Source organism: Tachysurus fulvidraco, chromosome 1 (genome assembly GCF_022655615.1).
Source record: "Tachysurus fulvidraco isolate hzauxx_2018 chromosome 1, HZAU_PFXX_2.0, whole genome shotgun sequence".
Lineage (NCBI taxonomy): Eukaryota > Metazoa > Chordata > Actinopteri > Siluriformes > Bagridae > Tachysurus > Tachysurus fulvidraco.
Window position 1 is genome coordinate 16,737,390 of NC_062518.1, and position 25,000 is coordinate 16,762,389.

Here is a 25,000-nt window from a genome sequence, read left to right on the forward strand (position 1 = left end):
CTTTTTGTATCTCTCTCCTATCCCCTGTTCTTTTCCTCCATTCTTTTTCTTTTCTTTCAATTTCTTCCTTTTTTTCCTCCTCGTTACTCTCCTTTATTTACATTTCTCTTCTCCCTTATTCCACTTTTCCCTCTTCTCCCTTTTCTGTCTTCTCCCTTTACTTTCTCTCTCTCTTCCACTTTATATATCTCCCTCTTTCTCTTCTTCGTTCTTGTCTTTGTCTTTCCCTTTTTCTTGTCTTTCTCTTGCATGGGGTGTGTGTGTGTGTGTGTGTGTGTGTCAGGGTGCAGCTCTGGGCTGTATGGTGGGACAGATGACGTACGGGAAGAAGCAGTTTGAGGCATTGGATGGTGTGATGAGGAGACTCATCCCTCCTTTCCATCAGGCCATGAACGAGCTGCTGCTAACCGTGGACGCTGATTCTACTGCCTTCAACAGCTACATGGTATACACACACACACACACACACACACACACACACACACACACACACACACACACACACACACACACACACACACACAGTATGAAAGTTGTAATAATAATAAGTTGTAATAATGTATTAATAGGCTGCGTTGAAAATGCCCAAGAGCACAGCGGAGGAAACTGAGAGGTATGAGAACAGACACAGATGAAATCTCTCATGTTTGATCAAATTATTAAAAATATAATTGTTAATAATCACCCGACCTCCATGGTAGGTGTTGTTCCCTATATAATTTAGACATTTTGGTGATAAAATCTAATTATACAATGTCCATGTGTTTTATTTAATGGTGTCGATAATTTAGAAAGACTGGCCGTGTGTGTGTGTGTGTGTGTGTGTGTGTGTGTGTGTGTGTGTGTGTGTGTGGTAGGAGACAGAAGGCCATGCAGGAGGGACTGAAGAAGGCTGTCAGTGTTCCCATGTCTCTGGCTGAGAGAGTGACGCTGCTGTGGCCAACGCTGAAGGAGCTGGTGATACATGGCAACCTGGCCTGCAAATCAGATGTCCAGGTCAGAGCGAGAGCGAGAGCGAGAGAGAGAGAGAGAGAGAGAGAGAGAGAGAGAGAGAGAGAGAGAAAGTGAGAGGGAGAGGGGACAGAAAGAGAGAGAAAGGGAGAGAGAGGGAGAGAGAGAGAAAGAGAGAGATGTGTATCTGGTGATTGATTAAGGTTTCTATTTCTAGTGTGTGTGTGTGTGTGTGTGTGTGTGTGTGCGCGCGTGTGTGTACGTGTGTGTGTGTGTGCGTGTGTGTACGTGTGTGTGTGTGTGCGTGTGTGTATGTGTGTGTGCGTATGTTTGTGCACATGCAGGTAGCAGCTAAAGCTCTGGAGACAGCTGTGTTTGGTGCTTACTACAATGTCATCATCAACCTGAAAGACATCACTGATGAGACTTTCAAGAGTGCCGTGAGTTACAGCAGCATTTACTGAACACATACACAACACACTGCTGCTGAACGCTGCCTTCTGATTGGACAGAAGTGTTGACTGACATTAGCACAGCTTAATATTGTCCTATAGTTATTTATGTATAGCAACAACTCACTCACATCAACTTCACTACCTGCTTCATCACACATCAATGATTCTTTTTCCATAAGCATTCAACACACACACACACACACACACACACACACACACACACACACACACACACACACACACACACACACACACTCACTCACTCACTCACTCACTCACTCACTCACTCACTCACTCACTCACTCTCACACACACACACACACACACACACACACACACACACACACACACACACACACACACACACACACACACACACACACACACACTCACTCTCACACACACACACACACACACACTCTCACACTCTCACACACACACTCACTCACACTCTCACACTCTCACACATACAGGTTTATTATGGTATGTTAGCTGTTGTGTAACAGTGTGTGTTTTGGTTTTAGATGGAGGAGAGAGCATCTGCACTGTTAAAGCAGGCCAGGGAGAGTGCTAATGAAGTGCTGGATACTGCAAATAAACGCCAATAAACACACATACACACACACACACACACACACAGACACACACACACACACACACACACACACACACACACACACACAGACACACATACACATACACATACACACACACACACACACACACACACACACTTGATACAAACTACAGCAGGTGAACAGTGTGAGTAATTCTCTAACAGACACACCGTATTGTTCCACTTCATGAACATTAATGTTTTGTGTTGAGTCTGATCTACTGTTAAAATAAACACTGAGTCTAATCTAGTGTTATAATAAACAATGAGTCTGATCTATTGTTATAATAAACACACTGAGTCTGATCTAGTGCTAAAATAAACACTGGGTCTGATCTAGTGTTATAATAAACACAGAGTCTGACCTGGTGTAATAACCAACACACAGAGTCTGATCTAGTGTTATAATAAACACTGAGTCTGATCGAGTGTTATAATAAACTCTGAGTCTGATCTGTTGTTATAATAAACACACTGAGTCTGATCAAGTGTTATAATAAACACTGAGTCTGATCTAGTGTTATAACCAATACACTGAGTCTGATCTAATGTTATAATAAACACACTGAGTCAGATCAAGTGTTATAATAAACAATGAGTCTGATATAGTGTTAAAATAAACAGCCTGATCTAGTGTTAAAATAAACACTGAGTCTGATCTAGTGTTAAAATAAACACTGAGTCTGATCTAGTGTTATAACCAATACACTGAGTCTGATCTAATGTTATAATAAACACACTCAGTCTGATATAGTGTTATAATAAACAGAGTCTGATCTAGTGTTATAATAAACACTGAGTCTGATATAGTGTTAAAATAAACAGAATCTGATCTAGTGTTAAAATAAACACTGAGTCTGATCTAGTGTTATAATAAACACACTGAGTCTGATCTAGTGTTATAATAAACACACTGAGTCTGATCTAGTGTTATAATAAACACTGAGTCTGATCTAGTGTTAAAATAAACACTGAGTCTGATCTAGTGTTATAATAAACACACTGAGTCTGATCTAGTGTTATAATAAACACACTGAGTCTGATCTAGTGTTATAATAAACACACTGAGTCTGATCTAGTGTTATAATAAACACTGAGTCTGATCTAGTGTTATAATAAACACACTGAGTCTGATCTAGTGTTATAATAAACACTGAGTCTGATCTAGTGTTATAATAAACACACTGAGTCTGATCTAGTGTTATAATAAACACACTGAGTCTGATCTAGTGTTAAAATAAACACTGAGTCTGATCTAGTGTTATAATAAACATAATGTAACAAACAAAATGTTATAATTTAACCTCCAGTACACAGAATATTAGAACATGACGAGTCCTCGCTTCCTAATCATTCTTTGCTGAGAAGCCAAAATGAGTTTCAGTTTTTTCTGCAAAACACAAACTTTTATTTAACTGTTTGTTTGTTTTTTAGCTTTGTGTCAACTGTAATGTATTTAGTTTTATTTAATTATGATATTAATTTAGATTTTATTAACAGATGAACAATTTGGTGATGATTTGAATCCAATCACTGTTTAACTAATAAACATCAACTTTTGGTCTGAATTGTGTTTGTCATTTATTACACATATACAACTGCAGATGTGCCGTGTGTGGGCTTAGATAGGTCCCCAAATACACGACAGACAGACAGACAGACATATAGGTAGACAGACAGATATTAGGTAACTCCCCCTCCCCATTCGTTGTGTTTTTTGATCCCGAATGTACCGGAGCCAATCCCGGTGATGCACACAGCAGGACCTCTCGGTATAAAACCCGGGTCACGCATAACGGAGCCGCTCACATGCGACGCGTTTCCTGCTCGTCGCCAAAAAGCCCTCAGCCGCCCGCACAACATCCGGGATCATGCTTCTCATCATTTTCCTAATCAGTGTGTTAAGTGTATTGGGACCGGAGGGTCAGAGCCCGAGCACGACGCTGCGCCCCCCGGTGACCGAGGAGAGCGGTCAGTGCTCGGCCGCGTGCGAGTCCCGACAGCAGAGTAAACTGTTGCGCCTGCACTCCATTCGCTCGCAGATCCTGAGCGCGCTGCGCCTCGAGCGCGCGCCGAACCTCACCAGGGACGCGGCGAGACAGCTCGTGCCCAGAGCGCCGCCGCTGCTCGAGCTCCTCAGCCGGTACGAGAGGCAAAATGGCAGCACGGGCGAGGATTACGAGGAGGCGGAGGAGCGCGAGGAGGCCAGCACCGAGACAATCATCACCATGGCGACGGAACGTAAGCACACTTCCATACCGACTTGCACACTTTCATACCGACTTGATGCAATTCGAATAAAAATAAAATACGGATGGACTTAAAATGTACTAAAGCGTCTGTAATGTTGCACTGCAGCTGCAAAACTAATGTAGCTCACAAGCAATGGAGGTTTATGGCCACCAATTAGCCTCAAGCAGAAATTGCTCATTACTGACAACGACTCATGAACATTAATAAAGTAGAACATTTACTGGACATAAAAAAATAAATACATCTAAATATCATGAAAATGTTTTAAGATGAACTTAGACACAATGTTTACACGAAATCTTTACTTAATCGTTTCAGCTCAAAGCGTATCTCAGACCAACTCGGTACCGCGGTGCTGTTTATTCTCACTCAGTCCCAAGATTTTGCCGGACAACATCGTGAAGGCTCAGCTGTGGATCCACCTGCGTCTGGGTAAAGAGGCCACTAGCATCTTCATGCAGATCTCACACTTTCAGCCGCCCTTCTACAGCAACCCCAGACCCAAAGTCCTCTCTCTGAAGATCGACGCCAACACCCAGACCAACCCGTGGCAGAGCGTCGACATGAAGCCGCTGCTGCAGTCGTGGCTCAAGCAGCCCGAGAGTAACTTCGGCATTGAGATCAAGGCCTTTGACAGCCAAGGGAAAGACTTGGCCGTGACCTCTGCTGAGTCAGGAGAGGAGGGGCTTGTAAGTTCATTTCATGAACATCTTCATTACAGCGATGTGATGTTCACATTTTATTGAGAATTAGCTAAAGCCAGCCAAAATGATCCGTATGTTCAGAAAGATAACTAGCTTTATGTCTGCTAGATGTTTGTCTGTTGCCATGTTTTATCTGCCAAGCTTGTCGCTAGGTGGTGTTTCTAACTCTCACAGCCCTTTCTCAAAACTACTACAATACTTACATGTACATTTCAATAAGCTCCTGCTCCATGCTGTACAAATCTTAGCAGTACACTGTATATATAAAGGTACCATGGACTGTTGGAGTGTCGATACTGGACTGTTGGCATAAGATAAGTGCCTAGTCTTGTGGATTTCTTTTTTTTTCCACCAAGTTATAAATCATTTGCAAAAAAAAAAAAAAAAAGTCATGCAAATTAGCAAATTAGGTATTTGAACATCACACAGAGGGAAGCTGCGAGTGTCACTGCTCTACGTTCTGGCTAGCAAGCGACACGTCTCTGGTATTGCAGATAGTTTGTATCTTGAGGGTGTCTATTGACGCTGCTTCTGTTCCTTCTGTCTCTGTACCCATTTAATGAAAGCTTGTGTATCACAGGAATAAAATATCCATTTATATGTTTAAGAATAACTGCATGTCAACTTTTTTCTTTTTTTCAAACATTTTTTGCAGCAACCCTTTCTAGAAGTCAAAATTGCAGAAGCGCCGAAACGTTCCAGACGAGAATCCGGCCTCGACTGCAACGAGCGTTCTTCTGAATCCCGCTGCTGCCGCTACCCGCTCACCGTAGACTTTGAAGACTTCGGTTGGGACTGGATCATTGCGCCTAAGCGCTACAAGGCCAACTACTGCTCGGGCGAGTGTGAGCAGGTCCACCTGCAGAAGTTACCGCACACACACCTGGTGAACAAGGCGAACCCTCGTGGTACGGCTGGACCGTGCTGCACGCCTACCAAAATGTCCCCCATAAACATGCTCTACTTCAACCACCGAGAGCAGATAATCTACGGGAAGATCCCTTCTATGGTGGTGGATCTCTGCGGCTGCTCCTGAGGCTTGCCTTAGTGTTGGGATTCCAGCTTCCTTTCTATGCTGACACTCATTAAACACATCTGATAGAAAGTCTGAGGGAACATAGAGGAATTCTGCTTCATCTCTAACACAGTGCTACTGAGCTGCACCTCACCATGTTTAACTCGTTTCTGCGTAGAGCAACACTGAATGTTGTGGAATATGTGCGAATCCTGTCTCACTTAAAAATATTACTCATACCATAAAGACATCACCTTCACCAGACTCTCTCGTTTCTCTCTCTTTTGAAGATAATAAGTAAAATCTCAGCTTGTCATGTTACTGAGAAACAAATGATGCCTGAACTCCTCCGTCCTGAAGATGTCAGAAGGTGTAAAGTTCCAGCGTTACCTCTGACTGACACTGGAGACTCCCTCCACACATTTTAACGTTATTAAATGTCTTTTTACTTTCAGAAACTTCACCATAACAACTAAGTGGAGTGTCTGTTGTACAAGTCCCAATGAAGGTGCCTTTACTATAGAAACAACAAAAATCTAATTTTTGGACTATTCCAAGACTTGGAGATGGAGGACATTTTTCTTTGTCCTGTCAGAAGTCTGACTATTATAAAAGTTAACTGTAATTATTTGATCGCAGCATTAACACTTCTGCTAATGAGACATTAAAAAAACATTATAGCAACACTAACAGGAAAAAACAACCCTTAACTGTTTTCTCCATCAGCAGCGCTGAGAAGATAACGTAATTCCTGCCATATTAGCTATATGAACAAAGTGGAGAACAAACTTTATTAGATGTTTGTTCCAGTGTTAGTACAAGTGTTAATACAGCTTTAGAGTGAGTGTTATCTGAAATACAGCTGAGTGTGTGGCAGGACTTGGATTAGGAGTGTTGTTACTGATTAGTGAGAGAATGTGGGTGTGAGAGCGAGTGTTTGACAGTGAGATAAAGAGTGAGAGTGTGAGAGTGAGACAGTGGCAGTGTGAGAGTGAGATAGTGAAAGTGTGACTGAGTGTGAGAGTGCTAGAGTGAGACAGTGAAAGTGTGACAGTGAGCGTGTTAGAGTGAGATGGTGAAAGTCTGAGAGTAATACAGTGGGAGTGAGACAGTGAGAGTGAGGCAGTGGTAGTGTCAGAGTGAGAGTCTGAGACTGAATCAGTAAAGGTGAGACAGTGACCATGTGACAGTGAGAGTCTGAGATTAAGACAGTCAGATTGAGACAGAGAGAGACAGTGAAAGTGTGAGACGGTGAAAGTGTGAGAGTGAGACAGTGAAAGATTGAGAGTGAGACAGTGACAGTGAGTGTGAGAGAGTGAGACAGTGAAAGTGTGAGAGTGAGACAGTGAAAGTGTGAGAGTGAAACAGTGACAATGAGACAGTGAGTGTGAGACAGTGAAAGTGTGAGAGTGAAACAGTGAAAGTGTAAGAGTGAAGCAGTGAGAGTGAGACAGTGACAGTGAGACAGTGACAGTGAGACGGTGAGAGTGGGTATGACAAAGTGAGAGTGAGAGCGGTCAGTTGTTGACTTGAATTGAATTGTTTAATGACCTTAAAGCACTCTGTCCTTCACTAACCCGGCCTGAAAGTCCTCACTGACCCTGCCTCAGGCATGTGGGGCTGATTACGGCTCTTTGGACAAATAAACAAGTGGTCAACTTATTTCACTCACACACAGGATCCTGCCGTGATGTTAAGACAGCGATTCCCTGCCCTCAGCTTGAGGACAGTGAGAGTACAGGCAGATGGTTCACCTGTGCTTCTCTCTGTTAAAGGCATACTGCACCACAAATGTGTCGCTAACACCATCGGTCTAAAAACTTCACTGTTAGCAACAAAAAAAAACAAAAAAAAACAAAAAAAAAAAAAACACACACAAAAATAATAGAGTGATTTTGTTAGTAAAGTTAGCATTTCATTAAACTGACGAATGTCCAGGAGAGGACGGAGTCTATCATGGCTAATAATCAACAATGTCTGTCAAAATGGAATCCATTACTTTTCTCAAAGGTTCCATGTGTTATTAGCGGTGTTAGCATTTATGAGGATGAGTTGTCCACTTCAGAAAAGGAAATAAATCATATAATTGGGCAGTTAACATAATCCTGAATAAATGTTATTATTTATTAATAATAAGAATTTTATAGGATGCGAAAGTCATAATAGCATTTGGAAGGAGAAATTAATCTAACATGGCTAATAGTTAAATAATACACTCGTTATTAGCAGTGATAGCAATTTCCTGATAGCTATCTAGAAAGTAGTAAAAAATATTTTTTTAGCACAGTTTTGAATAAGGCTATCCGTTTGGGGGAAAATGTTTCTATTCAAGAGAAAGAGAAAGGAAAAGTGTATAAACTGAATGAAACTGAAAGTAGCACAGCTAGCATTAGCATTTGTGTAGCATTCCTCTTTATGGAATCCTATTAGCTACAGAGCAGTGAGTGCAGTGCGGAGTGGTTTATAAACGATAAGCCAGACTCTATGTGTTGTCCTGATGTTCTCCCTGCTAAAGAAGTGGTTCATGTGGAAAGAGTTAGCACAGATCAATAACGCTAATATTACATTTGTTAGCTCTTAAAGTTCAGAGATTAATAGTTTAGGTGAAAAGCAGTACGGGATTTGTTCAGTCTGATAAAAATCTGGAGCTTGTGTGTGTTACTGTACAATGTGAAAGAAAGATTTTTATAACAATATAATAATACATTTAGCTAAGCACTGATAAAAAGTGTTAGCACAGTCAGTGTCTGTTTATTGTTAGCAATGCTAGCAGCAGCTGTGCTAATAGTTTAAGCTGTGATAAGGAATTCTGTTTTATGAGATATGTGCAATTTTAGGCCAAAACTCTGACTGGGCACACGTTCCAAGGCGTTAGCTGTTTAATGCTAGGTAATGCTGCACTGATATTACTACTAACACACAAACATTAGAGTTATTTAACCGGAATTTAACCGCTATCGGATCATGTCATCTGACCAGAATGTCAGCGCTGCTGTTATCTGAAATAACATCTGAATAGAGAAGCTCGAATAGCTTTGTGGCTGTAACTTTAGTGGAAGTCTGAGTGAGAAAAAAAAGGGGAAAGGAAAATGCTATTTATTTCCATCGAGACAGCAGTTTACCAGATGTTTGGTAATCTACCTATTCATCTTCTCCACCTGAGGCATTCTCCACTTACACTGAGATGTTTAAGATACATCATGAGTTATCATCACAAACATTCCCACCTTATTATTCCCAACAGGAAACTCTGAGCTTCCCTACAGTTGGAGTGAAAATAGCTTGTGGACCAGTTATCCGATGTGTTGTGTTGTGTATATGGTCGTTTTGGATATATGGAACTAGAACGTTGATCATTAAAGTAAATATACTCCCACAAACGTCTTTTCATTTTAGCCCCCCCCCCATTATACACAAATTCTTAATTACAAGAAGACAAGCGATAAACAGAAGCCCTTATCCAGAGTGACCTATATTTACAACTTGATGAGGAGTTGAGGGCATTGGGGCAGCTTGGTTCTGCTGGGTTTTAAACTCACAGCCTACTGCCTTCAGATCAGAAGCTCAAAGTCTTAACCACTGATCCACCCTCACCATGCAACAGCTAAAACCCACACGTGAAACCACCCACCTGCATCCTCACACGGGGCAGAGCAACACCCTGAGAGGAACGTGCCCTCTGCCACATACATGCACTCACAGTTCCCCGGCTCACGATCTTTTCTATTATGCGGTAAAGGTCACAATCCGTCCTCGTGTCACGTTCTATCTTGATGTGTTCATTTTAGAGATGAGTTTCCAAACCAAATGAACCACAATGATGTGATGACTAGAAGCTGGATGTCATTTACATCAGTCTTTTCAGATGTGTAACCTTTTAACTTACAATAGTTTCACTACTAAAACCGAGCCTTCGCTATTCTCTATTACTGCAGCTACTGACTTATAATGAAGAGTAATGGGAATAAAGTGCAGGGCGTAATGAACTGTTTTCTGCTTCGGTTTCACTGAACAACGTCCTGTACGGAAACGGAATGTGAGAATAATGAGTCAAAACCGATCATAATGTCGGTCATTTTGGTCTTTTCCTCTTTTTCTCCCGGAAAAACAGCGCACAGTCTGCAGGTTTCAGTTTCCCGTAAACCACGTGATCGCGTCACTGGGCATTTCCATAGAGGCACCGCCCCCATGAAGCTCGGCTCTGATTGGTCCGTGCTGTGAGCTCCAGCAGTGTGTCGTGCTTGGCTGATTCCGGTAAAGGTATCGAGGGTGCGCGAGACCTCACTGTGAACCAGGGAGTGCACGCGGATCGGGAGTTACATGTGATTTAACGGTGTTAAAGGCCTCGAGGTTCCGCCGCGAGTGTGTGTGTGTGTGTGTGTTAGAGACGCCGAGCAGCAGACCTGCAGACTGTAGCTGTGGCGGTAAGTGGAAACAGCGGGACGTTTTGTTCGGCGTCAACAGCAGGATGTTTGTGTGCGAGAAGGCGGAAGTGACACTTATTTATAATGACTGATTAAATCCGCGATTTATGGTGTAATTATCATGTACTTTATCCACCTGAGCACTCCAGGGGTGTAAACAGTGCGTTAATGCCACACTGTTGCCCCATGTAGGGTATAAACAGTGCGTTATTGCCACACTCGTTCCCCATGTGGGGTATAAACAGTGCGCTAATGCCACACTGTTGCTCCATGTGGGGTGAAAACAATGCGCTAATGCGGGGTATAAACGGTGTGTGGTGCTGTAGGAGTGCAGTATTGGTGACAGTCCTGTTCTTATGGTCATCACACACTGGATCTGCCTTTATACTTATTTATCTTTATAAAGTACAGAGAGACGAAGTGACAGTCAGCATTAAACACAAACAGTCTGTCAAGTGTCTCAAGTGCACGTCAATCTGATTGTGTGTACATAACAAGGGCAGTAACATGTGGAGCGTTCATGACATGTTCATAACATGTTCATAGGCTCGTTGTTTATAGTTTGTGTCAGTGTGAGTTGGTGGTGCATTGTGTGTGTGTGTTGGTGGTGCATCGTGTGTTCATGCACTAATCTGTGTGTATGTGAGTTTGTGGTGCATCATGTGTGTGTTCATGCACTAACCTGTGTGTGGGTTGGTGATGCATTATGTGTGTGTGTGTGTTCCTGCACTAACCTGTGTGTGTGAGTTGGTGGTGCATCATGTGTGTGTGTGTGTTCATGCACTAACCTGTGTGTGTGTGTGAGTTGGTGGTGCATCATGTGTGTGTGTGTTCATGCACTAACCTGTGTGTGTGAGTTGGTGGTGCATCGTGTGTGTGTGTGTTGGTGGTGCATCGTGTGTGTGTTCATGCACTAACCTGTGTGTGTTGGTGCATTATGTGTGTGTTCGTGCACTAACCTTTGTGTGTGTTGGTGATGCATCGTGTGTGTCTTCATGCACTAACCCGTGTGTGTGAGTTGGTGGTGCATCATGTGTGTGTGTTAGTGGTGCATCGTGTGTGTGTGTGTGTGTTTTGGTGGTGCATCGTGTGTGTGTGTGTGTGTGTGTGTGTGTGTGTGTGTGTGTGTCTGTGTTGGTGGTGCATCGTGTGTGTGTGTGTGTTGGTGGTGCATCGTGTGTGTGTGTGTGTTGGTGGTGCATCGTGTGTGTGTGTGTTGGTGGTGCATCGTGTGTGTGTTCATGCACTAACCTGTGTGTGTGGGGTGATACTGCAGCTCCAACATACACAGTGGATTACAGCAGGTGAAGAGTTGTGTTAATGTTCACACTAAACCTGTGGAAACAAGTCTGAGATCTCAGTGAACAGATGATTTTATTTTCTCCACCTGTCCAGTTTGCACCTGTGTTCACTGATTGCTCAGATGTTGTGATGTTGTAGCCCATCTGCTGCATCGCGGCTGTAAAGAGTGATGATCTGAGTTACCGTAGCTATCTTGTCCGCTTTTACCCTGTCATTAACGCTTGACTCGTATCTGCATGATCGATCTAAATGGTCCTCCAGGTGATGTTGACGCTATTTTTAGCGCCTGCTACTTTTGGCATGATGGTTCCCAAAGCCAAAGCCGTGTAACTCTGGTTCTTGGTTCCTAGCGAGGCGAATCTCCAAGATGAGTCAGTGGCTCGAGCTGCAGCAGCTTGACTCCACTTTCCTGGAACAGGTGGACCAGCTCTATGATGACAACTTCCCCATGGCCATCCGCCAGTACCTCAGCAACTGGATCGAGAGCCACGACTGGTGAGGAAAAGAGTTTCACCCTGTCGAGTGATTTATTGTGCACACATTTGAAATGAAGAACTTGGCCACAAGATATTTGGAGTCACGTCTCCATTACGCCGTGTTCACACTCGTGAATCTCCTCGTGTTCGCTCAGTAATTAGACTCGTTCTTTCTGTCTTTCTGTCCATGTTTGTTTTGCTCGTTTAAAGGCGGGGTCTCCGATTTTTGAGAAATGCTTCAGAAAACCGAGTCAGGCCGAGTACTAAACAAAAATCAAAACAAACATGTAGCCAATGAGCAGAAAGGGGCGGGGCTTGTCGATATGGGCGGAAAGAGTGTTCAGTGCGCATGTGTGACATTAGCAGAAAGCGGTTTTAACAATGACATGGGGGATAAAAACAAAGAAAGAAAGAGAAGAAAGACTTATGATAAGGCAAGAAGTAGGACGTGTTAATATAGGATCAGCTTTCCAGCGCTGGAGAGAACTTTACGAGCAGGAAGTTGGCCACATATTCACAGGTTGGAGTTTCCCGAGTCAATAACTCCTGAGCTAAACGCTGTTACTACACAAATAACTTTTCTATCGTAGTAATGTAGAGAGGCAGCTACAACCGCGTTTTGTGTAGTAACAGCGTTTTGCTCAGGAGCTATTGACTCGGGAAACTCCGACCTGTGAATATGTGGCCGACTTTACTTAGGACGCCGAGGCGCTTTTTTCCTTCTCGATAGGTGAGTAACGTTGGTTTTGCTTTGTTACACAGAACTAATATATGCCTTTGTCCTTTACATGATTATGCTTGTGTGTAATTTTTGCTTGTTTGTTTATCTACAATCGTATTGTTCTTCCCTTCAGCTACGATAAAGACACGTCTCTTTCTGTTAGTCGCCTGGGTTACGTATGTATGTGTGGGCGGAGCTATCGATACAGGGGTGGGACCCGTTTGGGTTAGGGGCTTGTTTGTTTTGGCGATTTCAAATGTCGTCATCGGCTTTCAAAAATCGGAGACCGCACCTTTAATCTCCAAATAATTACCGGTTTAGTCAGGAGGTTAAAATAAAGAGCTTGTTGTCCCTCTGACCTTGATGTTGGGGAGTAGGAAAGCCAAAGGGAGAGATTTCTGAAAGCGTACACATTCTTCAGTACACGATTCCGTGCATTAACTAACCATTACAGGAAGGTATGAAGGGGCAGAAGGTAAAATGTGAACACACCCTTTCCCCCAGGTAGAGACTTGGCGCCTCAGTCCTGACAGGATTCACCTTTTCTGTCTCACCTGCCACTTTTGGGTGCTTTGTTTAAGCAGGCATGAACGTTTGCATAGTTCACAGCAGTAACGAGTGAAGATTTAAGTGTACGTCGTCGTCCTCCGACTGTAGTTCTGTGAGGAACCTCGGAAAGCCAGAACGCCTCAGTCTTGTTACCATAGAGAAGGTTCACACCCGTCATTTAACACACAGAGTTATGTGCAGATCAGGTACGACGACTGACGACGACCGGCTCGGCTGAGTCCTGACATTACCGGTTCTGACGTTTTTATTTCAGCGTATAAGAAAACGCTTGCTGAAATGTGAGGGGTGTGAACACTTTAGTGAGATACCGTACAAGTGTTAGTGTGAACAATAGGAACTCACACGCCATACATTGGTGAGATAAATCTGTGTGCAGTTCTGTGAGGTTTAGTGTGTATTGTAGTCATGAGCTAAGCAAGGAATTGAAATAAAGACCGTAAACAGTAATTTATATAAAAACAGCAACTATGTATATGTATGTGTATAAAAAGGAAGTAGAAATAGAGTGAAGAAACCCAAGACGCTGAGCCAACAGGAAATAACTAAAGTGGATGGCTCGGTCACTTCTAGCTGCTTCTTTTGCTCACACAGGGACCATGTGGCCAACGTGGAGAACGAGTCACTGGCTCGAGTGCGGTTCCATGACCTTCTCACCCAGCTGGACCACCAACACAGTCGTTTTGCAATGGAGAAGGACTTCCTGAATCAGCACAACATCCGCAAGATTAAACGCAACCTGCAGGTCTGCAGCACACGCTCGCATAAATCACTTCCCCATTTCCCATTACTGCAGTACACTCTCTCTCTCTCTCTCTCTCACTCTCTCTCTCACTCTCTGTCTCTCTCTTTCTGCCTCTCTCTCTGTCTCTCTCTTTCTGTCTCTCTCTCTTTCTGCCTCTCTCTGTCTCTCTCTCTCTTTCTGTCCCTCTCTCTCTCTCTGTCTCTCTCTCTCTGTTTCTCTCTGTCTCTCTCTCTTTCGCTCTTTCTGTCTCTCTCTCTTTCTGTCTCTCTCTGTTTCTGTCTCTCTCTGTTTCTGTCTCTCTCTGTTTATCTCTGTCTCTCTCTCTCTCTCTCTCTCTGTCTGTCTCTCTTTCTCACACACACACTCACACACACACACACACACGCACACACACACACACACGCACACACACACACACTCAGTAGTACTGCAGCCACATTTGAAAACAGGTTTAAAATTAAAATAGATCCCCATAATTATTTTTAGATATTTATGGAAAAGTTTGTTTTATTTTTAATGCAAAGCACTAAAGTTTCTCCCTATGTGATGATGAGTCCTGGGTTTAATCTGATTATTCTGCACATGAACACGCTTTCAGTTTAATTCAACCATGCACGAGAGAACAGTTAGCGGCTCAACGTCCTGACAAACACACAGATTTCGGTGTGATATCACCATCTGCCGTCACTCACCCTGATCTGATCTTATCGTTTCTGTTCATGGTTTAGACTCTGTTCGGGGACAACCCCGTCTCAATGGCCATGATCATCAGCAAGAACCTGACTGAGGAGAGGAAGATTCTGGCAACTGCACAAATCTCTGAGGTGAGGAAGGAAACTGATGAACCGTTTGATAAGCACTTAAACAGCGCTGAGAAAACGTTAACCCTTGTTCCATCTACTATAAACACACCCTGTATCTACACACACAACCATGTGCGTTAGTCGCTTCCCTTCTGTTACTCGCACCCCCTCTCCCCCCCATAGCCAAGATAAATACTAGGCATCATCTGAGAACATGATGGAGGAGGAAGCGTTAGGTTGTAGACTTTGGGAGCTGGTCGTATGTGGAGATGTGGTAAATAAACATGTCCTTTATGACGCAGAACCCGACACATAACGCCCAGAGCGACATGATGATCGAGAAACAGAAAGAGCTGGACAGCAAGGTGAAGGACATCAAGACCAAAGTTCAGGTGAGGATCAGACATTAACTACACCACCTACATTCGCATGATCGGCATTTGCATCGTTCGTTGCCTAAAACGTCTTCCTGAGTGCGTTACGCGTGTAGTTTATTGACTAGGACTTTTTTTTTTCTTTCTATAAACCAGGAAACAGAGCAGAACATTAAGAACCTGGAGGATCTGCAGGACGAACATGACTTCAAGAGCAAGACTCTGCAGAATCATGGTATGTTCAGACACCAACAGGAAGAGGAACCTCCGAAACACAAGCAAGCGTTCTGGACCGGAAATCGGCTAACGACTCTGTTGTTTTGGTTCTACAGAGGAGCTGAACGGAACAATATCGAGGGAGGATCTGAATCGTGAGAAACTCTACCTCAAAGCCATGTTTGTGAAGCTCAACAATATGAGAGCGGTGAGAGTTTCCGAGTGTGTGGACCAATGTTTCCGGCACTACGTCCAAAACCTCATGCTGTCGTTCTAAATAGCTGAAAATACTACAGCATCTGTTGGAACTGTGTGGGTTATGGTAAATGGGAACACGTATAACTGCAGCTAAGGATATACTATATAAAGCGTGTGTGTGTGTGTGTGTAGGTGGTGGTGGGACAAATGTCAGAGGTGCTAAACCTGATCGAGCAGCTGGAGTACGAGCTGATCTCAGTGGAGCTGTCTGAATGGAAACGACGCCAGCAAATGTCCTGCATCGGAGGACTCACCAATGTCTGCCTTGATCAACTGCAGAACTGGTAAGACACCAACTTTAAAACCCCACGTTTGGAGGTTTGTGTGTTCTCGATACACCTGAGCCAGATATTTCAACTGGTCAGATATTCTCAGGTGTTCTCAACACCATCAAACCAAGTATTCAGGTATCCTTAAATGCCTTCATATTTTCACTTATTCCCAAATACACTTGAAGTATCCTTGTGTTCACAGAGCCCTTAAGCCAGGTACCCAGGTATGCCCAACACAGTTAAACCTGAGATTCATGTATTCCTAACACACCTTCACCATGCATTAAAGTGTTCCACTCACCTGAACCTGGTTTTTAAGTGTTCCTAATGCTCTTGATCCAGGTGAATCCATTGCACCCAAGCTATGTATCTAAGTTTGCCCTGCACACCCAAGCTTGGTTTTCAGGTTATCCACCAGACCTGAGCAAGATATTCAGGTGTTTCCAACACTGCTGGGTCTGTTGGCCAAGTGTTTCCACCACAACTGTGCTAAGTCTGCCGGTGTTTAATGCATTTCAGCCAGATAACTAGATGTTCCCAATAAAAATGAGATGGTTATTCAGGTTCTTCACATGTTCCCGATGCACCCGAGCAGAGTATTTACATTCCTCAACTAAGTGACGTGACGTACGGCTAAGTACGGTGACCCATACTCGGAATTTGTTCTCTGCGCCCGAGGAGCAATTGGGGGGTTCGGTGCCTTGCTCAAGGGCACCTCAGTTGCGCCCAGCCCGAGACTCGAACCCACAACCTTAGGGTTAGGAGTCAGACTCTCTAACCATTAGGCCACGACTTAGCTATTAGAGAAAATATAACACTTAAGGCTCTTATTTTTAATTTTAATAGGAATTTTAATGTTCATAGCCATAAGGCTTAATACTACCAATTTGGTGACATACTTATTTTTCTCGCTCTTTCTGTTCGTGTGCAGGTTCACGGCATCGGGTGAGTGTCTACTGCAGGTTCATCAGCAGTTGAAGAAGCTGTTGGAGCTGGAGCAGAAATACTCCTACCACCAGGACCCCATCAACCTGAGCCGGGTATCGCTGGAGGATCGTGCAGCCATACAGCTTAAAACGCTGATCACCAAGTGAGGCTCCACTGTCCATCCATGGGTTTAACTACTCAGACCGTTTCTCACCGCACAACTCAGTACTGGGGTATCAGGTATCAGGTGCCCAAAATAATCATTGACATGTTCCCAAATCTGAGCCAGGAAAGCTGGTGTTACTAAATATACCCAGTGCAATACCCAAGTGAGGTATCCAGGTATTTCTGAAGGACCTCCGCCAGGTACAGAGGCAGTTGTTCTCCATTGCATTAGAGCCCCAGGTACCTCCGATACACCTGACTCTTTAATCCAGGTATCCCAACACGTCTGTGATGGATATTAAGGCGTTTCCAAACCACTCAGTAACAGTTAAAGCATTTGTGTCAGATATCTAAGTATGCTCCATACACCTCAGCAGAGTACACAGGTCTTTCCAGCTCCTGTGCAGGTTTTCATGACATATACGTAAGCTAGGTATAAACCTGAACCACAAACGTTGCTGCAATTTTATACTATTCATATGAAGGGAATATAATGTAGATTGTGTGTGTGTGTGTTGTAGTTCTATGGTTGTAGAGAGACAGCCTTGCATGCCTACACAACTGCAGAGGCCACTGGTGCTAAAGACTGGGGTTCTGTTTACTCTCAAAGTCAGGTATCAAACACACTGCATCACAAACACAACCGTATGTGTGTTTCCTGATCAACAGGTTGTAACGATTCTCTGTAACGTTCCAGATTACTGGTGAAACTCCCAGAATTTAACCACACAGTTCGAGTAAAGGTGCACTTGGATAAGTAAGTAACTCCATCATTAAAGCGAGTCTCGGGTTATTTAACGTTTCTGTGTGACCTGCTGAATAAAGCTGTGAACCAGTTTGTGGTCAGTACTGAAGTGTAGAAATGAAGGAAGCTAATAATCTAATACAAATACAAACCGTTTAGCGAGCAAACGTTAAGCTAACTGAAAGAAGTCGAGTGGGTGTAACAAATGGTTGTCAATCATGCTCATTAGAATATTAAGTCACGCCCACCGCGACAGTCTCGGCTCAGTGTGACCAGCTAGTTGATCTGCAGTTTTGAGTGTTTTAGTAAATGATTGCTTTCTTTTTCCCCCACAGAGATGTGACGGAGAAGAGAAAAGGGTAAGACGGCAAAATTTTATAATTATTGAAATTTCGGCTGCCTGAAGAATCGGTTTCTGTTATTACTGTGTGTTTGTGGTTGAGAGTCATGTTCTGGGACAATTTCCAACCAAATTGCTAAGCTTTCTGGGAAACAACACACACACACACACACACACACACACACACACACACACACACACTGACCTGTTTGTTGTTTCATATGTTGACGTTCTAAATTTGTCTCCAGTTTCCGGAAGTTCAACATCCTCGGGACGAGCATGAAGGTGATGAACATGGAGGAGTCGATCGGGATGGCTGCTGAATTCAGACATCTGGTAAATAATTAAATACTACATACAATATTCATCTCCATATTGTAATACTTTAAAACTTACCAGTGTTCATTTATTTATTTACTAAAACAGCAACTGAAAGAGCAGAAAGTAGCAGGGAACAGGACCAACGAGGTAGTGGTTCCCTTCAACACCATTTACTGACACTAATTGTGTAAAGCATTGTGTTTGTGTACATGTGTGTGTACGCACGTGTGTGTATGGGTACATGTGTGTGCTTGTGTGTGTGCGTGTACCACATGAGGGATGTGGTAGCCTAGTGGATAAGGTGTTGGGCTACCAATCGGAAGGTTGTGAGTTTGATTCCCACGTCCACCAAGCTGCCACTACTGGGCCCCTGAGCAAGGCCCTTAACCCTCAATTGCTCAGGTGTATAAAAATGTAAGTCGCTTTGGATAAGGGCGTCTGCTTAATGCTGTGTGTGTCAGGGTCCACTGATCGTTACTGAAGAGCTCCACTCGTTCACATTTGAAGCAGAACTCTGCTGGTCAGGACTCATCATAAACTTTGAGGTGAGGAATAAAGTTCATATAAAAAAACACAAGTCTGTATATAAAAGTGTGTGTTTAAAGACCTTTTAACAAAGTTGTTTATTAGCTGCTGCATGTTTTAGAAACTAGTCTGAGGTAAAGTTATAAAAATGTTTTGTCTCCTGTGTAATGTTTTGCTTATCATTTGAGGCTAACATGCTAATCTCCTCAGCGCTGAGTCGCTCGAACACGAGTCGGATCTTATAAATGAGAACCGATTCCTAAACTTCAGCCCTTTTTTTTTTGTACTTTTTTGTACATTTTATAGGTACAAGTATAAAGTCGTTACTTCTGCGTTGTGAATTAATCTAAATGCCTGTAAGGAAATCCAGTCGAAGCTGTTTGTTAGTTTAAATTAGTTCGTGTATCGTTTGTGAATTGAATCAAATAAAACTCACGTCAGGACATCAGGTGAGACTCCTGTAATGGGACTGAGTTCTTACACAACATTATTCATGCGGAAACTCCTTATAAACGTCAACATGAACACTAAAATGGGGGGGGGGGGGGGGTGCTAATTGTTGTTGTGGCGCTAATGGAGCCGAGTCGACTCTTTGATGAGCCGATCAAAAAAACCGAATCGTTGCTGTTGCGGTTCCTTTTTACGTTCATTCTCTGCAGTGAGAAATCGCAAGTCTCCACCTAGTGGAAAGATGAAGAAACGTCAGTACCGCTGTATTAAAGGACAGATTGAAAAAGTTTGTTTTTGATTACTAGCATATTATTATAATTATAAACATTAGTGTGTAATTTAACTGCCATCAGGATTCCTAATGTAATAAAACACACCCCTCTTGATGAGCTGCTCATTATTATTATTTGACTTTTCATTAGTGCTGTTGCATCACGGTTTTTGTTGTTGTTGTTTTAAAATAATTTTTATACAAGAATATTATGTTTTAATAAATAAATTCTGTGATGTGATCGTGTGATTCTCTCGTGCCAGACGTCATCTCTTCCTATTGTGGTCATTTCCAACGTTAGCCAGCTGCCATGTGGTTGGGCCTCCATCATGTGGTACAACATGTTGACCTCTGACCCTAAGGTAGGACACGCCCCCAGAATTCTTCCGCTATGTAACGAAGACCGTTCTAAGTTTTGAAAACTCTTTCGAATGTCTACTCTATTTCCATCAGAATCTGGCGTTCTTCGTGAACCCGCCCTCGGTGAGTTGGGGTCAGCTGTCTGAGGTGCTGAGCTGGCAGTTCTCCTCCATCACCAAGCGAGGACTGAACACCGAGCAGCTGAACATGCTGGGACACAAACTACTGGGTTAGTGCATGATACAGGACACACAGGTCCAGACCTCCTGCTCCTGGGCATGTCAAATTAACCAAAAGCCTTTGTCTTATTGTTGTAGGACCAAAAGCTTCCAAAGACCCCGAGGCTCAGATTCCCTGGAATAAATTCTGTAAGGTATGAAGAATACACACACACACACACACACACGCTCACACACACACACACACACGCTCACACACACACAAAATCTTTCTCTCTCTCACACACACACACACACAATCTTTCTCTCTCTCTCACACACACACATACACACACACACACACACACGCACGCTTACACACACACAATCTTTCTCTCTCTCACACACACACACACACTCAATCTCTCTCTCACACACACACACACACACACTCACACACACATACTCACACACACACACAATCTTTCTCTCTCTCTCCCACACACACACACACATACACAATCTCTCTCTCTCTCTCTCACACACACACACACATTCTCTCTCTCTCTCTCACACACACACACACACATACACACTGACGCACAAACCTACTGACATCCACTGACACACACAGACACTCACACACACTCACCCACACTCTCTCACAAAAACCAACCCACCCTCACCCACTCACACACACCTACACACGTGCACACACACACACACACACACATTTAGATGGTTTATATCATTCAGATCTTTAATACAGATATGTAGTGTATAATAATTATTCCTGCAGGGAGGCAGTGAAAAGAACTTCACCTTCTGGTTGTGGATCGAAGGAGTGTTGGACCTGATCAAGCGACACCTCCTGAGCCTGTGGGATGATGGGTAAGAAGGGAATATCATCATTGTCTGTCATCTGTCAGTTGTGACATCCACACTGATCCGTCCCTTTTAATCCCCTTTGTCTTTTGTTGTCCTTATATGGACATCGTTTCCTGTTCTCGTTTATCTGAAAGTGTTTTTCTTCTACGCCTTCTCTGTGTAACAGGTGCATTATGGGATTTGTGACTAAGGAGCGCACTAAGGCTCTGCTCAGTGATAAAGCTCCCGGAACTTTCCTGCTGCGCTTCAGTGAGAGTAATCGAGACGGCGCCATCACCTTCAGCTGGGTCGAACACACCCCCAACGGTGAGACATGCCTACTTCCTGTGTGTACTTGTGTGTGTGTGCATATAAGCATCAGTCCTTCAGTCATTCAACACAAGCCTCGATGTGTGTGTATGCAGGTGAGCCGCAGGTGCGCTCAGTCGAGCCCTACACGAAGAAGGAGCTCTCTGCCGTCTCTCTGGCTGACATCCTCAGAAACTACAGAGTGATGGCTGCCGAAAACGTCCCCGAGGACCCGCTGCGCTTCCTGTATCCCAGCACCCCCAAAGACGACGCCTTCTGCAAATATTACTCCAAACCTACTGACAGTGAGTACATGACTACAGTCTGACACACACACACACACACTCACATACATACACATACACACACATACATACACACACATACATACACACACACAAAGACCAGTGTGATATAGAACACAGGAGTACAGAATGGTGTGATGTTAATATAAACGAGTGTAGTGTGATGGTGAAGCTTGTTACAGTGAAGCTGCACATCATCATCACAGGAAATGACCTCATTGTAATAAACTCTGTGTGTAGAACATGAGCCCATGGACGTGGACAAGAAATCAGACGATTATATCAGAACTACACTGATCTCTGTCTCTGAAATGTGAGTATTACAGCTGTTATACACACACACTCACACCCACACCCACACACTCACACACACACACCCACTCACACACCCACACACACACACCCACTCACTCACCCACTCACACACACCCACTCACTCACCCACTCACACACACACCCACTCACACACCCACACACACACACCCACTCACACACCCACACACTCACCCACTCACACACACCCACTCACACACACACACACTCACAAAAACCCACTCACCCACACACACTCACCCACACTCACCCACTCACACACACACACACACACACACACACTCACCCACTCACACTCACCCACACTCACAAACCCCAACTCACACACACCCACCCACACACACTCAAACACACACACCCACTCACACACACACCTACTCACCCTCACCCACCCACCCACACACAAACACACACCCACCCACACACTCACCCACTCAAACTCACCCACACCCACTCGCCCATTCTCACACACCCCCACCCACCTACCCACCCACACCCCCACACACTCACCCTCACCCACTCACACACCCCCAACAACCACCCACAAACACACAGACACACAGATTTCACTACTGTTCATGACCCTGAGCATCATGAAAGGTGGAAACATGATTATTTGAATAGTCTCTAATCATTTGGATAAACGTGGTGTACGAGGTTCCACCCAGTCGTCACACAGAGTGATTATTGGGCACGAGAGTCGTGTCTATGTGCCATATTTAACCTTCATACCAGTTTAGAAAGTCTTAGTACACATGATTTAAGCTCAGCAGCAAGTGGTTAGACATCAGTACTAAAGGTCTGCAGGAATGTGCTGAATTCTGTAACTAACAAAATATTTGAGAAATATATTGGACTAAATCTCCAACCTCCAACTAGGGAAAACCAAAGAAAACGCCTCCTCGGCAGTGAATTCCTACACGGGAACCCTGGCTGGTCTCCTCAACAGCAAGTGACATCAAATCAACATGAACAGTAAAAACCACCTTTAAAACGAGTTACACTCTATACACTTCATACACACTTTATAGATGTGTAAACAACTACCTGCTCAGTATCTGACTAGTGTCGAGGAAGTAAATATCACCAGCAAAATAAAAAGCATCATCCCTCATCATCAGTCAGCCGGGTAGGTTGTCGCTAAGCGCCCACGCCCACGACCCCGCAGCTCTGTCGTCTGTGACGTCACTATGATCTCCAACGTCCTGTTTCCTGTGAGGTAAGGGGAACGCAGCGTAAATGCAATCTGTTCGTGTGTCTGCAGGAAAACCTCCGAGTACAACGACATCATGATGCCGCTCTCGCCCGAGGTGTACGGAGAACTGGAGCGCATGGTGAGGACGTCACACACAGCTGAACTTAAATACACACAAATATACACGGATAAAGTGTGTGTGTGTGTAACAATTCTGACAACTTTGTAAATGTATTAGAAACATAAACTGAGGTGGTGTTTTTTTTTTCTTCAGACCCGTGACCTGACCGGAGATCTCGGAGAGGTAATTTATTTATTAGATTTATTTTCCAGTTTGTTTATTTTTATACACGCAGCAGGAGCTGTTTACTGTGTGAGAGCGTAAGAGCGTGATGTGTACAGATGTAAAGCGTTACTCCGCCCTCTCTCCCGCGTACAGCTGTGCTGCGGCCTTCCCAACGAGTGACGCATGGATGGAGCCGAGACCTTCACTCGTCGTCTCCACCCACAGAACGGATGATGACGACGAGAGCACCCGAGGTTCGGTGCATCTGCGAGCCACTCGTACATTTTATTAGAAGCTGTAATCACAGACCTAACTTTTATATTAAGGCTGATTTTTAAAGCACCTTACATGTTAATAGCACTTACCTGCTGCTGACGCACTTTTCCTCTCGCTTTAGAAATGAGACACAAGGTATTATATTCGTGTCGTCCAGCTGTGCCTCTTTTTTTTTTTTTACATTGTATTAGTACAGTAAGAATCTACAGTATATATATTTTCAGCAGGGAAAGTCAGTCACTGTAAATTTAAACTGTCCTGTAAGGCAGCAGAGGCGAAGGGACGCGACCCCACACGCTGCCTCGACCCGTCCACCTTACGCCACGTTCACGTTCCGCGCGTTTATCACCACGTTCACGTTACTGCGTCCACATTCGTGACCCTTACAGATTTGTTCCCACTCCTGTTTGTGAAAGGAAACAAAATCCCCAGAACGACAAAAAGCAAACGTCCGACTCGAGCTCGAAAAGCTTTGCTTTTATTTGATGCTTTGTTTGAAACAAAGTGCTCGGCTTCAGCAGTAACACAACCAACTGAACGGCGTAACAGGAAGAATACAAAGACATCTGCATATTCAGCTTTATACGGAGAACATGTGGGTGTAATATAATATAATATATATGTGATACATTCAGTCCTAACGTAGCCTGTGATTGGACAGAGTGCAGCGTGTCATTAGATTAGATTCAGTTTGTGAACCGTCTGATTGGATGTTGTTAGAAATACCCTGGCGACTCTTTTCCTCTCCTGCAGCAACTCCGTCACAAACAGAAAGCTTCTTGTTTTTACTTCTACAGTTTTTTTTCCCCCCGTACTAGAGGTTTTTATGCAGTATGTGTGTGTGTGTGAGATATTAACGCTTTTCCAGCCTGGATACACTTAATAAAAAAAGAATAAGAGGAGGTACAAAGGTGTAAAGACAAGAAGCCACAGTGCTCTCAAATAATCACGGTTACAATATATTTATATCAAAAATAAATAAATAAATACATAAATAATCTGTAACAATTAAGAT

General features: G+C 43.7%; 4 protein-coding genes across 9 annotated transcripts in view; 3 read left to right on the forward strand and 1 right to left on the reverse strand.

The window, feature by feature from the left end:
• Positions 1-2,109, forward strand: part of ftcd (formimidoyltransferase cyclodeaminase) — a 5,395-nt gene extending 3,286 nt beyond the window's left edge. Inside the window, exons 10-14 of the mRNA XM_027160807.2 lie at positions 284-445; positions 570-613; positions 858-996; positions 1,296-1,391; positions 1,931-2,109. Of these exons, the coding sequence (XP_027016608.1) occupies positions 284-445; positions 570-613; positions 858-996; positions 1,296-1,391; positions 1,931-2,014 (525 nt within the window). The 3' untranslated portion in view covers positions 2,015-2,109. The remainder of the gene's footprint in view (positions 1-283; positions 446-569; positions 614-857; positions 997-1,295; positions 1,392-1,930) is intronic.
• Positions 2,110-3,816: 1,707 nt separating this feature from the next.
• On the forward strand, positions 3,817-7,330 carry mstna (myostatin a). The gene is given in 4 exon segments (XM_027160766.2): positions 3,817-3,850; positions 3,853-4,263; positions 4,594-4,964; positions 5,635-7,330. Coding segments are annotated over 4 exon segments (1,182 nt in total). The 5' UTR covers positions 3,817-3,831; the 3' UTR covers positions 6,016-7,330.
• Positions 7,331-10,215: 2,885 nt separating this feature from the next.
• stat1a (signal transducer and activator of transcription 1a) overlaps positions 10,216-25,000 on the forward strand; it is a 14,995-nt gene continuing 210 nt past the window's right edge. The window contains exons 1-26 of one of the 2 annotated variants that reach the window (XM_027160823.2): positions 10,216-10,418; positions 12,071-12,215; positions 14,079-14,229; positions 14,958-15,053; positions 15,335-15,424; positions 15,563-15,641; positions 15,739-15,830; positions 16,013-16,164; positions 17,084-17,242; positions 17,766-17,858; positions 17,942-18,001; positions 18,325-18,348; positions 18,578-18,665; positions 18,756-18,797; positions 19,112-19,195; positions 20,160-20,258; positions 20,350-20,485; positions 20,574-20,629; positions 21,214-21,305; positions 21,469-21,608; positions 21,707-21,895; positions 22,136-22,208; positions 23,108-23,203; positions 23,493-23,562; positions 23,698-23,727; positions 23,863-25,000. The exon at positions 23,863-25,000 is cut by the window's right edge and continues 210 nt beyond it. In XM_027160823.2, the coding sequence (XP_027016624.1) occupies positions 12,088-12,215; positions 14,079-14,229; positions 14,958-15,053; positions 15,335-15,424; positions 15,563-15,641; positions 15,739-15,830; positions 16,013-16,164; positions 17,084-17,242; positions 17,766-17,858; positions 17,942-18,001; positions 18,325-18,348; positions 18,578-18,665; positions 18,756-18,797; positions 19,112-19,195; positions 20,160-20,258; positions 20,350-20,485; positions 20,574-20,629; positions 21,214-21,305; positions 21,469-21,608; positions 21,707-21,895; positions 22,136-22,208; positions 23,108-23,203; positions 23,493-23,562; positions 23,698-23,727; positions 23,863-23,889 (2,346 nt within the window). In that variant the 5' untranslated portion in view covers positions 10,216-10,418; positions 12,071-12,087 and the 3' untranslated portion in view covers positions 23,890-25,000. The remainder of the gene's footprint in view (positions 10,419-12,070; positions 12,216-14,078; positions 14,230-14,957; positions 15,054-15,334; positions 15,425-15,562; positions 15,642-15,738; positions 15,831-16,012; positions 16,165-17,083; positions 17,243-17,765; positions 17,859-17,941; positions 18,002-18,324; positions 18,349-18,577; positions 18,666-18,755; positions 18,798-19,111; positions 19,196-20,159; positions 20,259-20,349; positions 20,486-20,573; positions 20,630-21,213; positions 21,306-21,468; positions 21,609-21,706; positions 21,896-22,135; positions 22,209-23,107; positions 23,204-23,492; positions 23,563-23,697; positions 23,728-23,862) is intronic. The other variant, XM_027160824.2, reaches the window with a different exon arrangement.
• The window catches only part of glsa (glutaminase a), a 12,910-nt gene continuing 12,357 nt past the window's right edge, over positions 24,448-25,000 (reverse strand). For all 5 annotated transcript variants that reach the window (XM_027160829.2, XM_027160830.2, XM_027160827.2 and 2 more), the window contains one exon: positions 24,448-25,000. This exon is cut by the window's right edge. The gene's annotated coding sequence lies outside the window, so the exon portion shown is untranslated.